Source organism: Salvelinus namaycush, chromosome 2 (genome assembly GCF_016432855.1).
Source record: "Salvelinus namaycush isolate Seneca chromosome 2, SaNama_1.0, whole genome shotgun sequence".
Lineage (NCBI taxonomy): Eukaryota > Metazoa > Chordata > Actinopteri > Salmoniformes > Salmonidae > Salvelinus > Salvelinus namaycush.
The window spans coordinates 77117140-77137677 of NC_052308.1; the positions used below are offsets into that span (position 1 = coordinate 77117140).

At 48.9% G+C, this 20538-nt stretch overlaps 1 protein-coding gene across 1 annotated transcript in view; it reads right to left on the reverse strand.

Annotated features, from left to right (window-relative positions):
• The window catches only part of LOC120023624 (fibrillin-2-like), a 35888-nt gene that overhangs the window by 3929 nt on the left and 11421 nt on the right, over positions 1–20538 (reverse strand). Inside the window, exons 3-6 of the mRNA XM_038967671.1 lie at positions 19152–19295; positions 14730–14858; positions 7610–7678; positions 6262–6387 (exon numbers count right to left, since the gene is read on the reverse strand). Of these exons, the coding sequence (XP_038823599.1) occupies positions 6262–6387; positions 7610–7678; positions 14730–14858; positions 19152–19295 (468 nt within the window). The remainder of the gene's footprint in view (positions 1–6261; positions 6388–7609; positions 7679–14729; positions 14859–19151; positions 19296–20538) is intronic.

Sequence of the window (20538 nt, forward strand, 5' to 3'; positions counted from 1 at the left end):
CAACACAACAACAACACAACAACACAACAACACAACAACACACCACAACACCACAACACAACAACACAACAACACAACACCACAACACCACAACAACACAACACAACACCACAACACCACAACAACACACCACAACACAACAACACAACAACACACCACAACACAACAACACAACAACACACCACAACACCACACCACAACAACACACCACAACACCACAACAACACACCACAACACCACACCACAACACCACAACACCACAACACCACAACACCACACCACAACACCACAACACCACAACACCACACCACAACACCACAACACCACAACACCACAACACCACACCACAACAACACACCACAACACCACACCACAACAACACACCACAACACCACACCACAACAACACACCACAACACCACACCACAACACCACACCACAACACCACAACCACCACAACACACCACAACACCACAACAGCACACCACACCACAACAACACACCACCACACCACAACACCACACCACCACACCACAACACCACAACACCACAACACCACACCACAACACACCACAACACCACACCACAACACACCACAACACCACAACACCACAACACCACAACACCACAACACCACAACACCATACCACACCACACCACACCACAACACCACAACACCACAACACCACAACATCACACCACACCACCACACCACAACACCACAACACCACACCACACCACAACACACCACAACACCACCACACCACACCACAACACACCACAACAACACAACACCACACCACAACACACCACAACACACCACACCACAAAACACCACAACAACACACCACAACAACACACACCACACCACAACACCACAACACCACAACAACACACCACACCACAACACCACAACAACACACCACAACAACACACCACAAAACCACAACAACACACCACAACACCCACACCACAACACAACACCCCACCACAACAACACACCACAAACCCACACCACAACACCCACACCACAACACCACAACACCACACCACAACACCACACCACAACACCACACCACACCACAACACCACAACACCACACCACAACACCACACCACAACACCACACCACAACACCACACCACCACAACACCACACCACAACACCACAACACCACAACACCACACCACAACACCACAACACCACAACACCACACCACAACACCACACCACAACAACACACCACAACACCACACCACAACACCACAACACACCACAACACCCACACCACAACACACCACACCACACCACAACAACACACATCACAACAACACCACAACACCACAACACACCACAACACCACACCACAACACCACAACACACCACAACACCACACCACAACACCACAACACCACAACACCACAACAACACACCAAAACACCCACACCACAACAACACCACAACAACACACATCACAACAACACCACACCACAACACCACAACACACCACAACACACCACAACAACACACCACAACACACCACAACACAACACCACAACACACCACAACACCACACCACAACACCACAACACCACAACACCACAACACACCAAAACACCACACCACAACAACAACACCACAACACCACAACAACACACCACACCACAACACACCACAACACCACACCACAACACACCACAACACCACAACAACACACCACAACACCACAACACACCACAACACACAACAACACCACACCACAACACCACACCACACCACAACAACACACCACAACACCACACCACAACACCCACAACACACCACAACACCACACCACAACACCACCACAACAACACACACCACAGCAACACACACCACAACAACACACCACACCACAACAACACCACAACAACACACCACAACAACACCACAACAACACACCACAACAACACACCACACCACAACACCACAACAACACACCACAATGATCACACCACACACTACACCACACATAACAACATAACACAACAAACCAGAGGTCACCAGAGGTCTCTTCACAATACCCAAGTCCAGAACAGACTACAGGAAACACTACTACATAGAGCCGGGACCACATGGAAATCTCTTCCACATCAAGTAAGTTTAAAACATGTATAAAAACACGCCTTATGGAACAGTGGGGACTGTGAAGCAACACAAACATAGGCACAAACACGATAACAGACATGCATACACACACACATGATAACATACACACACACATGATAACATACGCACTACACATGGAGTTTGTGTTGTAGATACTGTATGTGGTGGTGGAGTAACGGCCTAAAGGGCACACACTTAGTGATGTGTGAAATCTGTTGTGAATGTTTTGTAATGTTTTTAAACTGCTTTAATGTTGCTGGACCCCAGGAAGAGTAGTTGCTGCCTTGGCTGGAACTAATGGGAATCCTTAATAAATACAAATACAACACATCACAACACAACACACACCACACCACAACACACCATACACCACACCACACCACAATAGTAGATCCACGTTGTTGCCATGGGTAACCATGTTTACCATCAGATACCAACTAACTAAGATACAAATGAAGACATGAGACAGAGTGGAAGTTGAGGTGGAGATTAAAACACCCAGAAACCCACAGCACACCAGTGATGAAATGTTACCATGGTAACCATCCTAGCACGCATCCCAAATGACAACCTATTATATAGCGCTCTATGGGCCCTGGTCTAATGTAGTGCACTATGTAGGGAATAGGGCCCTGGTCTAATGTAGTGCACTATGTAGGGAATAGGGCCCTGGTCTAATGTAGTGCACTATATAGGGATTAGGGCCCTGGTCTAATGTAGTGCACTATGTAGGGAATAGGGCCCTGGTCTAATGTAGTGCACTATACAGGGAAAAGGGTGTCATTTGGGCCTCAGAACTAGAAAGAGGAAGCTGCCAGTGGAATAACGGTTTCTACAGCAACAGAGTCCCTACTGTAATATAAGCACCACACTCAGTTTACATAGTTCCTTACTGATCATCATTATCCAGGCTTACACTGTAAAACTGAACCTAGGCCTGTCCTTATGGGGCGGTTTGCAGTGACACAACAGTAACCTCTGTTTGAGGAAGTAGCATGGGGATCAGTGAGGGTAGTGAACTCTCTAACAGTCTAGTTCAGGGGGGTCAAACTCATTTTTCCAAGTGGGCCTCATTTGGTCTTCAACGAGGTCCGGAGGACCACACTTAAAATTGGATATATTCCCTTGGCGTCCATTTATCCAAAATACCCATTGCTTTTGAAATTTTAGATGCTCACTGACTGTCTAGCTTTCATTTGGATGACAGTTATTGTGATTGTGGACTACAGGAAATGGAGGACCGGGTACGCCCCCATTCTCATCGACGGGTCTGTAGTGGAGCAGGTTGAGCGCTTCAAGTTCCTTGGTGTTCACATCACCAACAAACTATCATGGTCCAAACACAACAAGACAGTCGTGAAGAGGGCACGACAATGCCTATTGCCCCCCCAGGAGACTGAAATGGGTCCTCAGATCCTCAAAAAGTTCTACATCTGCACCATTGAGAGCATCCTGACTGGTTGCATCACTGCCTGGTATGGCAACTGCTCGGCCTCCGACCGCAAGGTACTACAGACGGTAATGTGTACGGCCCAGTACATCACTGGGGCCAAGCTTTCTGCCATCCAGGACCTCTATACCAGGCGGTATCAGAGGAAGGCCCTACAAATTGTCAAAGACTCCAGCCACCCCATAGGCTGTTCTCTCTGCTACTGAACGTCAAGCGGTACCGGAGCGCCAGGTCTAGGTCCAAGAGGCTTCTAAACCCCAAGCCATAAGACTCCTGAACAGCTATCCAAATGGCTACCCAGACTATTTGCATTTCCCCCCCCCCTCCCCCTCTCCTTTACGCTGCTGCTACTCTCTGTTTATTATCTATGCATAGTCAATTTAACTCTAATTATATCTATATATTACCACGACTAACCGGTGCCCCCGCACATTGACTCTGTACCGGTACCCCCTGTATTTATCCTCCACATTGAGTCTGTACCGGTACCCATTGTATATAGCCTCCACATTGACTCTGTACTGGTATCCCCTGTATTTAGCCTCCACATTGACTGGGTAGCGGTGCCCCCTGTATATAGCCTCCACATTGACTCTGTATCGGTACCCCCTGTATATAGCCTCCACATTGACTCTGTACTGGTACCCCCTGTATTTAGCCTCCACATTGACTCTGTACTGGTACCCCCTGTTTTTAGCCTCCATATTGACTCTGTACTGGTACCCCCTGTATTTAGCCTCCACATTGACTCTGTACTGGTATCCCCTGTATTTAGCCTCCACATTGACTCTGTACTGGTACCCCCTGTTTTTAGCCTCCATATTAAGTCTGTACCGGTACCCCCTGTATTTAGCCTCCACATTGACTCTGTACCGGTACCCCCTGTATTTAGCCTCCACATTGACTCTGTACTGCTACCCCTTGTGTTTAGCCTCCACATTGACTCTGTACCGGTACCCCCTGTATTTAGCCTCCACTTTGACTCTGTACTGGTACCCCCTGTATTTAGCCTCCACATTGAGTATGTATTGGTACCCCCTGTATATAGCCTCCACATTGACTCTGTACCGGTACCCCCTGTATATAGCCTCCACATTGACTCTGTACCGGTACCCCCTGTATAAAGCCTCCACATTGACTCTGTACCGGTACCCCCTGTATATAGCCTCCACATTGACTCTGTACCGGTACCCCCTGTATATAGCCTCCACATTGACTCTGTTGCGGTACCCCCTGTTTTTAGCCTCCATATTGAGTCTGTACCGGTACCCCCTGTATATAGCCTCTACATTGACTCTGTACCGGTACCCCCTGTATATAGCCTCCACATTGACTCTGTATCGGTACCCCCTGTATATAGCCTCTACATTGACTCTGTACCGGTACCCCCTGTATATAGCCTCGACATTGACTCTGTACTGGTACCGTCTATATACACACTCCACATTGACTCTGTACTGTTACCGTCTATATATATAGCCTCCACATTGACTCTGTACTGGTACCCCCTGTATATAGCCTCCACAATGACTCTGTACTGGTTCCGTCTATATATATAGCCTCCACATTGACTCTGTACCGGTACCCCCTGTATATAGCCTCCACATTGACTCAGTACTGGTACCCCCTGTATATAGCCTCCACATTGACTCTGTACTGGTACCCCCTGTATTTAGCCTCCACATTGACTCTGTACTGGTACCCCCTTTATATAGCCTCCACATTGACTCTGTACTGGTACCCCCTGTATATAGCCTCCACATTGACTCTGTACTGGTACCCCCTGTATATAGCCTCCACATTGACTCTGTACTGGTACCCCCTGTATTTAGCCTCCACATTGACTCTGTACCGGTACCCCCTGTATTTAGCCTCCACATTGACTCTGTTCCGGTACCCCCTGTATTTAGCCTCCACATTGACTCTGTACCAGTACACCCTGTATATAACCTCACTACTGTTATTTTACTGCTGCTCTTTAATTATTATTTATTTATACATTTTTTACTTATTTGTCTTAAAACTGCATTGTTGGTTAAAGGCTTGTCAGTCAGCATTTCACTGTAAGGTCTACTACACCTGTTGTATTCGGCGCATGTGATACAATTTGATTTTTATTTGAGTTAACACCTGGACAGATGAGAGAGAACATACATGTAGGTCCATTATCAATTCAACACAGTTCAGTTTTAGTCATTTAAATGTTGACTGAGATCGTTTAATGGGAAGTATGTTTGACTCCCCTGGGCCAGACAGCCTGTTGGTCCTGTGTGGCTCTGTTGGTAGAGAACTGCCAAGGGTTGAGGGTTCGATTCCTGCTGGGGCCACGCTTGTGAAAATGTATCCACTCTCTTGCCGTAAGTCGATTTTGAATAAAAGTGTCTGCTAGACGACGTATGTTATGTTATGTTAGATATAGACGTAATTAAAGACTGTTCAAACCTTACTGTACCGTATCGTGGGAAGCAGTGCATCATGGTATGTTATGTTATGTTAGATATAGACGTAATTAAAGACTGTTCAAACCTTACTGTACCGTATCGTGGGAAGCAGTGCATCATGGTATGTTATGTTATGTTAGATATAGACGTAATTAAAGACTGTTCAAACCTTACTGTACCGTATTGTGGGAAGCAGTACATCATGGTACCAGATTCTTTCCTCACCTGAGCACCTAGCCTGTTTGTTCCCATAGTTACTGTATCCTGGGAGACAGAGGCAACTGTAGCTTCCTTCCATGTTCTGACAGGTCCCTCCCTCTCCACAGATACCAGCAGTTACATTACACTCATCTATATGAGAGAGAGAGAGCATTAACATAAACACTTGAGGTGAGGAGGAGGCAGACAACTGAACACATCCCAGTGAGAAGAAAAATAAGAAACAGAGAAGAAACAAAGTACATTCCAGAACAACAACCTGTGTATGTGCTATTGATTTACTGCAGTGGGAAAATCACTGACAGCTCATCCAGGCATCAGATTGCTGCTATATCATGTTATGGGTACAGCTGTGAGATCAGGCAGACATCTGGATTGGAACTCGGCCAAAAGAAGGGGTCATGGGGTTAGAGGTCAGGAATCGGGGGTTAGAGGTCAGGGGTCAGGGATAACATGTGTTGTTGCCGTGGTTACTGAGCCCTGATGGACAGGTGCAGTTTGTGCACATGTCCAGAGTGCCGCCCACCGGGGGAACCCACATACACTCATCCTCATCTGTAGTGGACACACACACAAGCTAAGCTGAGACCCTCGCATCACAGCACACACACACACACACACACACACACACACACACACACACACACACACACACACACACACACACACACACACACACACACACATAAGCTAAGCTGAGACCCTCACATCACACACACACACACACACACAAACACACACACACACACACACACACACACACACACACACACACACACACACACACACACACACACACACACACACACACACACACACACACACACACACACACACACACACAAGCTAAGCTGAGACCCTCGCATCACAAACACACACACACACACACACATAAGCTAAGCTGAGACCCTCACAGCACACACACACACATACAGGGTCTCAATTATGTGTGTGTGACAACATAAGAGTATATGTTGTGACAACATAAGAGTATAAGTATTTAAACAAACAAGATGTTACGTGACACACACACACCTCCCCACACAGACTTCTCCACACACACACCCCCACACACCTCCCCACACACCTCTCCACACACCTCTCCACACAAACATCCCCACACATACCTCGCCACACAGACATCCCCACACACAGACATCCCCACACACACCTTCACACACACCTCCACACACACCTCCCCACACACCTCCCCACACAGACATCCCCACACACACACACCTCCACACACACACATCCCCCAACACACACCTCCACACACACCTCCACACACACCTCCCCACACACACACACCTCCACACACAGACATCCCCACACACACACACTCTGGACTCACCGTTACAATCCCCATCTCCTCTTTTGCTGTTTTCGGAAGTACAGGGGCAGTCGCTACACTCATTGATGTCTACAAGAGGACCAGAGTGAAATACAGACATAAAGAGAGATGGAGAAGGAGAGGGAGAGGGAGAGAGGGAGAGGGAGAGGGAGAGGGAGAGGGAGAGAGAGAGAGAGAGAGAGAGAGAGAGAGAGAGAGAGAGAGAGAGAATGCAAAAGCATTAACATTAACACTTGAGGAGAGAAGTGAGTGTGTTGTGAAATCTGTTGTGAATGTTTTGTAATGTTTTTAAATTTCTTTAACGTTGCTGGACCCCAGGAAGAGTAGTTGCTGCCTTGACTGGAACTAATGGGGATCCTTAATAAATACAAATACAACACCACACCACAACACACCACAACAACACACCACACCACAACACCCACACCACAACACCCACACCAACACACCACAACAACACACCTCAACACCACACCACAACAACACACCACAACAACACACCACAACAACACACCTCAACACCACAACAACACACCACAACAACACACCACAACAACACACACCACACCACAACCACATCACAATAACACACAACAATATACCACAAAAACACACACAACAACACCACAACAACACACCACAACACCACAACAACACACCACAATGATCACACCACACACTACACCACACATAACAACATAACACAACACACTGTCTGTTTGAACTACTGGCACACAGCTCAGACACCCATAAATACCCCACAAGACATGCCACCAGAGGTCTCTTCACAATACCCAAGTCCAGAACAGACTACAGGAAACACTACTACATAGAGCCGTGACATAACAGACTACAGGAAACACTACTACATAGAGCCGTGACATAACAGACTACAGGAAACACTACTACATAGAGCCGTGACATAACAGACTACAGGAAACACTACTACATAGAGCCGTGACCACATGGAAATCTCTTCCACATCAAGTAAGTTTAAAACATGTATAAAAACACGCCTTATGGAACAGTGGGGACTGTGAAGCAACACAAACATAGGCACAAACACGATAACAGACATGCATACACACACACATGATAACATACGCACTACACATGGAGTTTGTGTTGTAGATACTGTATGTGGTGGTGGAGTAACGGCCTAAAGGGCACACACTTAGTGTGTTGTGAAATCTGTTGTGAATGTTTTGTAATGTTTTTAAACTGCTTTAATATTGCTGGACCCCAGGAAGAGTAGTTGCTGCCTTGGCTGGAACTAATGGGGATCCTTAATAAATACAAATACAACACACCACAACACACACCACAACACACACCACAACACCACAACACAACACCACAACACAACAACACAACAACACAACAACACCACAACACAACACCACAACACAACAACACACCACACCACAACACAACAACACACCACACACCACAACACAACACCACCACAACACACCACACCACAATAGTAGATCCAAGATGTTGCCATGGGTAACCATGTTTACCATCAGATACCAACTAACTAAGATACAAATGAAGACATGAGACAGAGAGGAAGTTGAGGTGGAGATTAAAACACCCAGAAACCCACAGCACACCAGTGATGAAATGTTACCATGGTAACCATCCTAGGACGCATCCCAAATGACAACCTATTATATAGCGCTCTATGGGCCCTGGTCTAATGTAGTGCACTATATAGGGAATAGGGCCCTGGTCTAATGTAGTGCACTATATAGGGAATAGGGCCCTGGTCTAATGTAGTGCACTATATAGGGATTAGGGCCCTGGTCTAATGTAGTGCACTATGTAGGGAATAGGGTCCTGGTCTAATGTAGTGCACTATATAGGGAATAGGGCCCTGGTCTAATGAAGTGCACTATATATGGAATAGGGCCCTGGTCTAATGTAGTGCACTATAAATGGAATAGGGCCCTGGTCTAATGAAGTGCACTATATAGGGAATAGGGCCCTGGTCTAATGTAGTGCACTATATAGGGAATAGGGCTCTGGTCTAATGTAGTGCACTATATAGGGAATAGGGCCCTGGTCTAATGTAGTGCACTATATAGGGAATAGGGCCCTGGTCTAATGTAGTGCACTATGTAGGGAATAGGGCCCTGGTCTAATGTAGTGCACTATGTAGGGAATAGGGCCCTGGTCTAATGTAGTGCACTATACAGGGAAAAGGGTGTCATTTGGGCCTCAGAACTAGAAAGAGGAAGCTGCCAATGGAATAACGGTTTCTACATCAACAGAGTCCCTACTGTAATATAAGCACCACACTCAGATCAGTTTATATAGTCCCTTACTGATCATCATTATCCAGGCTTACACAGTAAAACTGAACTTAGACCTGTCCTTATGAGGTGGTTTGCAGTGACACAACAGTATCCTCTGTTTGAGGAAGTAGCATGGGGATCAGTGAGGGTAGTGAACTCTCTAACAGTCTAGTTCAGGGGGGTCAAACTCATTTTTCCAAGTTTGCTGCATTTGGTCTTCAACGAGGTCCGGAGGACCACACTTAAAATTGGATATATTCCCTTGGTGTCCATTTATCCAAAATACCCATTGCTTTTGAAATTTTAGATGCTCACTGACTGTATAGCTTTCATTTGGATGACAGTTATTGTGATTGTGGACTACAGGAAATGGAGGACCGGGTACGCCCCATTCTCATCGACGGGTCTGTAGTGGAGCAGGTTGAGCGCTTCAAGTTCCTTGGTGTTCACATCACCAACAAACTATCATGGTCCAAACACAACAAGACAGTCATGAACAGGGCACGACAATGCCTATTGCCCCCCCAGGAGACTGAAATGGGTCCTCAGATCCTCAAAAAGTTCTACATCTGCACCATTGAGAGCATCCTGACTGGTTGCATCTCTGCCTGGTATGGCAACCGCTCGGCCTCCGACCGCAAGGTACTACAGACGGTAATGTGTACGGCCCAGCACATCACTGGGGCCAAGCTTTCTGCCATCCAGGACCTCTATACCAGGCGGTGTCAGAGGAAGGCCTAAAAAATTGTCAAAGACTCCAGCCACCCCATAGGCTGTTCTCTCTGCTACTGAACGTCAAGCGGTACCGGAGCGCCAGGTCTAGGTCCAAGAGGCTTCTAAACCCCAAGCCATAAGACTCCTGAACAGCTATCAAAATGGCTACCCAGACTATTTGCATTGCCCCCCCTCCCCCTCTCCTTTACGCTGCTGCTACTCTCTGTTTATTATCTATGCATAGTCACTTTAACTCTAATTATATCTAAATATTATCTCGACTAACCGGTGCCCCCGCACATTGACTATGTACCGGTACCCCCTGTATTTATCCTCCACATTGAGTCTGTACCGGTACCCATTGTATATAGCCTCCATATTGACTCTGTAACGGTACCCCTTGTATTTAGCCTCCACATTGAATTTGTACCGCTACCCCCTTGTATTTAGCCTCCACATTGACTCTGTACTGGTACCCCCTGTATATAGCCTCCACATTGACTCTGTACCGGTACCCCCTGTATATAGCCTCCACATTTATTCTGTACCGGTACCCCCTGTATATAGCCTCCACATTGACTCTTTACTGGTACCCCCTGTATTTAGCCTCCACATTGACTCTTTACTGGTACCCCCTGTATTTAGCCTCCACATTGACTCTTTACTGGTACCCCCTGTATATAGCCTCCACATTTACTCTGTACCGGTACCCCCTGTATTTAGCCTCCACATTGACTCTGTCTAATGTAGTGCACTATATAGGGAATAGGACCCTGGTCTAATGAAGTGCACTATATAGGGAATAGGGCCCTGGTCTAACGTAGTGCACTATATAGGGAAAAGGGCCCTGGTCTAATGTAGTGCACTATATAGGGAATAGGGCCCTAATGTAGTGCACTATATAGGGAATAGGGCCCTGTATTTAGCCTCCACATTGACTCTGTACTGGTACCCCCTGTATATAGCCTCCACATTGACTCTGTACTGGTACCCCCTTTATATAGCTTCCACATTGACTCTGTACCGGTACCCCCTGTATTTAGCCTCCACATTGACTCTGTACCGGTACCCCCCTGTATATAGCCTCCACATTGACTCTGTACTGGTACCCCCTGTATTTAGCCTCCACATTGACTCTGTACCGGTACCCCCTGTATTTAGCCTCCACATTGACTCTGTACCGGAACCCCCTGTATATAGCCTCCACATTGAGTATGTACCGGTACCCCCTGTATATAGCCTCCATATTGACTCTGTACCGGTACCCCCTGTATATAGCCTCCACATTGACTCTGTACTGGTACCCCCTGTATATAGCCTCCACATTGACTCTGTACTGGTACCCCCTTTATATAGCTTCCACATTGACTCTGTACTGGTACCCCCTGTATATAGCCTCCACATTGACTCTGTACTGGTACCCCCTATATATAGCCTCCACATTGACTCTGTACTGGTATCCCCTGTATATAGCCTCCACATTGACTCTGTACCGGTACCCCCTGTATGCAGCCTCCACATTGACTCTGTACTGGTACCCCCTGTATTTAGACTCCACATTGACTCTGTACCGGTACCCCCTGTATATAGCCTCCACATTGACTCTGTACCGGTACCCCCTGTATTTAGCCTCCACATTGACTCTGTACCGGTACCCCCTGTATATAGCCTCCACATTGAGTCTGTACCGGTACCCCCTGTATATAGCCTCCACATTGACTCTGTACCGGTACCCCATGTATATAGCCTCCACATTGACTCTGTACCGGTACCCCCTGTATTTACCCTCCACATTGACTCTGTACCGGTACCCTCGGTATTTAGCCTCCACATTTTCTCTGCACTTGTAGCCCCTGTATTTAGCCTCCACATTGACACTGTACCAGTACAACCTGTATTTAGCCTCCACATTGACTCTGTACTGGTACCCTCTGTATATAGCCTCCACATTGACTCTGTACTGGTACCCCCTGTACTTAGCCTCCACATTGACAATGTACCGGTACAACCTGTATTTAGCCGCCACATTGACTCTGTACCGGTACCCCCTGTATTTAGCCTCCACATTTACTCTGTACTGGTACTCCCTGTATATAGCATCCACATTGACTCTATACAGGCTATATACAGGGGGTACCGGTACAAGTCAATGTGGAGGCTAAATACAGAGGGAACCGGTACAGAGTATTTAGCCTCCACATTTATTCTGTACCGGTACCCCCTGTATTTAGCCTCCACATTGACTCTGTACCGGTACCCCCTGTATTTAGCCTCCACATTGACTCTGTACCGGTACCCCTTGTATATAGCCTCCACATTGACTCTGTACCGGTACCCCCTGTATATAGCCTCCACATTGACTCTGTACTGGTACCCCCTGTTTATAGCCTCCACATTGACTCTGTACCGGTACCCCCTGTATATAGCCTCCACATTGACTCTGTACTGGTACCCCCTGTATATAGCCTCCACATTGACTCTGTACCGGTACCCCCTGTATATAGCCTACACATTGACACATTGACTCTGTACCGGTACCCCTGTATATAGCCTCCACATTGACTCTGTACCGGTACCCCCTGTATATAGCCTCCACATTGACTCTGTACCGGTACCCCTGTATATAGCCTCCACATTGACTCTGTACCGGTACCCCCTGTATATAGCCTCCACATTGACTCTGTACCGGTACCCCCTGTATATAGCCTCCACATTGACTCTGTACCGGTACCCCCTGTATATAGCCTCCACATTGACTCTGTACCGGTACCCCCTGTATATAGCCTCCACATTGACTCTGTACCGTAACACCCTGTATATAGCCTCCACATTGACTCTCTAACGTTACACCCTGTATATAACCTCCACATTGACTCTGTATTTAGCCTCGCTACTGTTATTTTACTGCTGCTCTTTAATAATAATAATAATTATTTTATTGTCTTTTTTTACTTTTCTATTTTTTACTTATTTGTATTGAAACTGCATTGTTGGTTAAAGGCTTATAAGTAATCAGTTCACTGTAAAGTTCACACCTGTTGTATTCGGTGCATTTGACTAATACAATTTGATTTTATTTGAGTTTACACCTGGACAGATGAGAGAGAACATACATGTAGGTCCATTATCAATTCAACACAGTTAGAGAGAGAGAGAGAGAGAGAGAGAGAGAGAGAGAGAGAGAGAGAGAGAGAGAGAGAGAGAGAGAGAGAGAGAGAGAGAGAGAGAGAGAGAGAGAGAGAGAGAGAGAGAGCGAGAGAGAGAGAGAGAGAGAGAGAGACAGAGAGAGACAGAGAGAGACAGAGAGAGACATAGAGAGACAGAGAGAGACAGAGAGAGACAGAGAGAGACAGACATGAGGATGAAACATTGGCTAAGTACTTCTTACTGTTTCTTGATTTCAGAAGAGAGAGAGGGGAGGAGGGGTTTACATAATATATAACGTCAGTGTTGACCCGTCATTCATCTGTTTTGAACCCAACATTTTTTGCAACAAAAAAATAATACAATAAATAATATATATATAAATACAGTTTTTGGGATCTTGCCAGTTTTGCATGTTATTTTGCCATTAATACGTGTCACATATCAGTTTGCAAGAGAGAATGCACAAACATAAACATAAACACTTGAGGAAAGATGTGAGGAGGAGGCAGACAACTGAACACATCCCAGTGAGAAGAAAAATAAGAAACAGAGAAGAAACAAAGTACATTCCAGAACAACAACCTGTGGATGTGCTATTGATTTACTGCAGTGGGAAAATCACTGACAGCTCATCCAGGCATCAGATTACTGCTATGCCATGTGATGGGTACAGCTGTGAGTTCAGGACGACATCTGGATTGGAACTCGGCCAAAAGAAGGGGTCATCGGGTTAGAGGTCAGGAATCTGGGGTTAGAGGTCAGGGATAACATGTGTTGTCGCCATGGTTACTGAGCCCTGACAGACAGTTACAGGTATATCTGCCAGGTGTGTTTGTGCACATGACTAGAGCGCAACGCACACAGTACACACGCACACAGTACACAGTACACAGTACACACACACTCATACGAAGTGACACAGTGAAAGGGGTCCCATATGATAAAAGCATGTTTCTCACCTTTACACCCCCTCTTGCTCTCTGTTAGTGTGTACCCAGACAGACAGATGCAGTCGTAAGATCCTGGGTTGTTCACACAGAATGAGTTGTTGGGGCAATCAGCAGTCTGCTCCTTACACTCATCCTCGTCTGCACACAGAGATGGAAAGATGGAAAGATGGTGAGAGATGGAGGGTGGGAGGAGGAGGAGGGCAGGAGAGAGAGAGAGAGAGAGAGAGAGAGAGAGAGAGAGAGAGAGAGAGAGAAAACACAACAATTTGAGGAGAGTAGTCTTAAACAAAGAGAAGAAGAAACACAGAACATTCCAGAACAACAGCCTTAGATGAGGGGTGTCAGCCATCCACACAGTTTGTGTGCCATTGATTTACTGCAGTGGGTAAATCAAGGTCACACAGAGTGTTTCTTGGTAGTCTTAAACAAATCTACTTTGAAACAAAAATATACATCTCACACACATGGTTGTGGGCTTAAAAAAAGAAGACACCTGTACCACGTCAGATACAGAGCTGAAATGTATAAAATGTTTAGTTTGCATCCCGATATTACACTTTATATACATCACAGAAGGATGAAATATAATAAAACCATTTGACATAGATTTTTGGCAGTAAAAAAAAAAAGTGTTTATTAATTACGAAATTATGAAAAATATTAAGAAACATTCCACCCTTGAGGCCACTACTCTCTCCTTTCTTCTGAAGTGTACACTCGTTCACTACTTCAAATCTAAAAGCATTTGATTGGTGGAGGCATGCTAGTGTGAGTTCAGTGAAGGAAAGTGAACAAGTGTACACTTCACGAGAAAGGAGAGATTATTGGGATGCACACAGAGTCTTAGTTCTGCCGCATGCAAGACGATGGGTTGGGGTTACAGATCAAACTGGTTTAGGGTACGGGGTCTCGTTCCAGTCCGACTACATTGCAGGTGTTGTATTGTATCAACCAATGGCTGCGTGCTACGTCATCAACTGTTCTACATCATATGATGTGTTTGGCTGATGGTCCAGTTCCTGTCTGAATAGATGGGCGGGTGTTGTATTGTATCAACCAATGGCTGCGCTCCACCTCACTGACAGCTCAGTCGGGCATCAGATTGCTGCGGTATCATGTGATGGGTACAGCTGTGAGATCTGGGAAACATTTGGAGTGGAACGCGAACAAATTAACTCAAGGGCTAGAGTACTGTTGCCGTGGTTACTGAGCCCTGACGGACAGGTGCAGGTGTATCGGCCAGGTGTGTTTGTGCACATGCCCAGAGCGGGGCACACCGATGGAACACACACACATACACAAACAGGGTCTCAATTACATCCGTTGCCATGCCGATGTGACAACATAGGAGTATAAGTGTGTAAACAAACAAGAAGTTATGTGACACACACACACACCTCCCCACACACACCTCACCACACACACCTCCCCACACACACCTCCCCACACACACCTCCCCACACACACCTCCCCAAACAGACATCCCCACACACACCTCCCCACACACCTCCCCACACACACCTCCCCACACACACATCCCCACACACACATCCCCACACACACCGCCCCACACACACCTCCCCACACAGACATCCCCACACACACATCCCCACACACCTCCCCACATACACACCTCCCCACATACACACCTCCCCACATACACACCTCCCCACACACCTCCCCACGCAGACATCCACACACACATCTCCCCACACACACCTCCCCACACACAACTCACCACACACACATCCCTAAAACACACCTCCCCACACAGACACCTCCCCACACAACTCCCCACACACACCTCCCCACACACACCTCCCCACACACACCTCACCACACACACATCCCTAAAACACACCTCCCCACACACACCTCCCCACACACCTCCCCACACACACCTCCCCACACACACATCCCCACACACACATCCCCACACACACACCTCCCCACACACATCCCCACACACACCTCCCCACACACACCTCCCCACACACACCTCACCACACACACATCCCTAAAACACACCTCCCCACACACACCTCCCCACACACCTCCCCACACACACATCCCCACACACACACCGCCCCACACACACCTCCCCACACAGACATCCCCACACACACCTCCACACACACCTCTCCACACACACAGACATCCCCACACACACATCCCCACACACACATCCCCACACACATCTCCCCACACACCTCCCCACACAGACATCCCCACACACACCTCCCCACACACACCTCACCACACAGACATCCCCACACACACCTCCCCACACAGACATCCCCACACACACCTCCCCACACAGACATCCCCACACACACACCTCCCCACACACCTCCCCACACAGACATCCCCACACACACCTCCCCACACACACCTCCCCACACAGACATCCCCACACACACCTCCCCACACACACCTCCCCACACAGACATCCCCACACAGACCTCCCCACACACACCTCCCCACACAGACATCCCCACACACACACCTCCCCACACACACCTCCCCACACAGACATCCCCACACACACACCTCCCCACACACCTCCCCACACAGACATCCCCACACACACACCTCCCCACACACCTCCCCACACAGACATCCCCACACACACCTCCCCACACACACCTCCCCACACACACCTCCCCACACACACCTCCCCACACAGACATCCCCACACACACCTCCCCACACACACATCCCCACACACACATCCCCACACACACATCCCCACACACACATCCCCACACACACCTCCCCACACACATCCCCACACACACATCCCCACATACACACCTCCCCACATACACATCCCCACACACACCGCCCCACACACACCTCCCCACACAGACATCCCCACACACACCTCCCCACACACACATCCCCACACACACATCCCCACACACACATCCCCACAAACACCTCCCCACACACATCCCCACATACACACCTCCCCACATACACACCTCCCCACACACCTCCCCACAAAGACATCCCCACACACACCTCCCCACACACACCTCCCCACACACACCTCACCACATACACATCCCTAAAACACACCTCCCCGCACAGACATCCCCACACACACCTCCCCACAATCACCTCCCCACACACACCGGCCCACACACACCTCCCCAAACACCTCCCCACACACACCTCCCCACACACACCTCCCCACACACACCTCCCCACACACATCCCCACACACACCTCCCCACACACATGCCCACACACACCTCCCCACACAGCTCCCCACACACACCTCCCCACACACCTCCCCACACACCTCCCCACACACCTCCCCAAACAGACACCCCACACACACCTCCCCACACACATCCCCACACACACCTCCCCACACACACATTCCCACACACACCTCCCCACACACACCTCCCCACACACCTCCCCACACACCCCTCCCCGCACACACATTCCTCCCCACACACACCTCCCCACACACATCTCCCCACACACCTCCCCACACACACCTCCCCACACACACTCCCCACACACCACTCCCCACACAGGCATCCCCACACACCTCCCCACACACACATCCCCACACACACCTCCCCACACACACCTCCCCACACACACCGCCCCACACACACCTCCCCACACACACCGCCCCACACACACCTCCCCACACAGACATCCCCACACAGCTCCCCACACACACCTCCCCACACAGACATCCCCACACACACCTCCCCACACACACCTCCCCACACACACCTACCCACACACACATCCCCACACACACACCCCCACACACACCTCCCCACAAACACACAACTCCCCACACAGACATCCCCACACAGACATCCCCACACAGACATCCCTACACAGACATCCCCACACACACATCCCCACACACACCGCCCCACACACAATTCCCCACACACACCTCCCCACACACACCTCCCCACACACACCGCCCCACACACACCTCCCCACACAAACCTCCCCACACACACAGACACCCCCACACACACATCCCCACACACACCGCCCCACACACACATCCCCACACACACCTCCCCACACAGACATCCCCACACACACCTCCCCACACAGGCACCTCCCCACACAGATACACACTCTGGACTCATCGTTACAATCCCCATTTCCTCTTTCGCCGAATCCAAAAGTACAGGGACAGTCGAAGCAACCATTGATGTCTACAAGAGGACCAGAGTGAAATACAGACATATAGAGAGGGAGAGAGGGGGAGAGAGACAGAGAGATTCCCTTGACATTGTAGCATTTACACACACACACACACACACACACACACACACACACACACACACACACACACACACACACACACACACACACACACACACACACACACACACACACACACACACACACACACACACACACACACACTTGAATACTCACCCTTACACTCCCCAGTGAGAGCAGTAAAGTTGACAGTTGTGGATCTGAACCCAGGTTGACACCGGCAGTTGAAGCTCCCGATGGTGTTGCAGCAAATGTTGTTACTGCCACAAACCTGTGGTTCCACCTCGCACTCATTGAGATCTGAAGAGAGAAAGAAATATGGTAATAGAGCAGTGACTCCTTTACCTCTCCTCCAGTGAGTCCCTAACCTCTCCTAACCTCTCCTCCAGTGACTCCCTAACCTCTCCTCCAGTGTCTCCCTAACCTCTCCTCCAGTGATGTCCTAACCTCTCCTCCAGTGAATCCCTAACCTCTCCTAACCTCTCCTCCAGTGACTCCCTAACCTCTCCTCCAGTGACCCCCTAACCTCTCTTCCAGTGATTCCCTAACCTCTCCTCCAGTGACCCCCTAACCTCTCCTCCAGTGACTCCCTAACCTCTCCTCTAGTGATTCCCTAACCTTTCCTCCAGTGACTCCCTAACCTCTCCCAAACTCTCCTCCAGTGATTCCCTAACCTCTCCTCCAGTGACCCCCTAACCTCTCCTCCAGTGATTCCCTAACCTCTCCTCCAGTGAGACACACACACACCTCCCCACACAGACATCCCCACACACACCTCCCCACACAGACATCCCCACACACACACCTCCCCACACACCTCCCCACACAGACATCCCCACACACACCTCCCCACACACACCTCCCCACACAGACATCCCCACACACACCTCCCCACACACACCTCCCCACACAGACATCCCCACACACACCTCCCCACACACACCTCCCCACACAGACATCCCCACACACACACCTCCCCACACACCTCCCCACACAGACATCCCCACACACACACCTCCCCACACACCTCCCCACACAGACATCCCCACACACACCTGCCCACACACACCTGCCCACACACACCTGCCCACACACACCTGCCCACACACACATCCCCACACACACCTCCCCACACACACATCCCCACACACACATCCCCACACACACATCCCCACACACACCTCCCCACACACATCCCCACACACACATCTCCACATACACACCTCCCCACATACACATCCCCACACACACCGCCCCACACACACCTCCCCACACAGACATCCCCACACACACCTCCCCACACACACATCCCCACACACACATCCCCACACACACATCCCCACACACACATCCCCACAAACACCTCCCCACACACATCCCCACATACACACCTCCCCACATACACACCTCCCCACACACCTCCCCACAAAGACATCCCCACACACACCTCCCCACACACACCTCCCCACACACACCTCACCACATACACATCCCTAAAACACACCTCCCCACACAGACATCCCCACACACACTTCCACACACA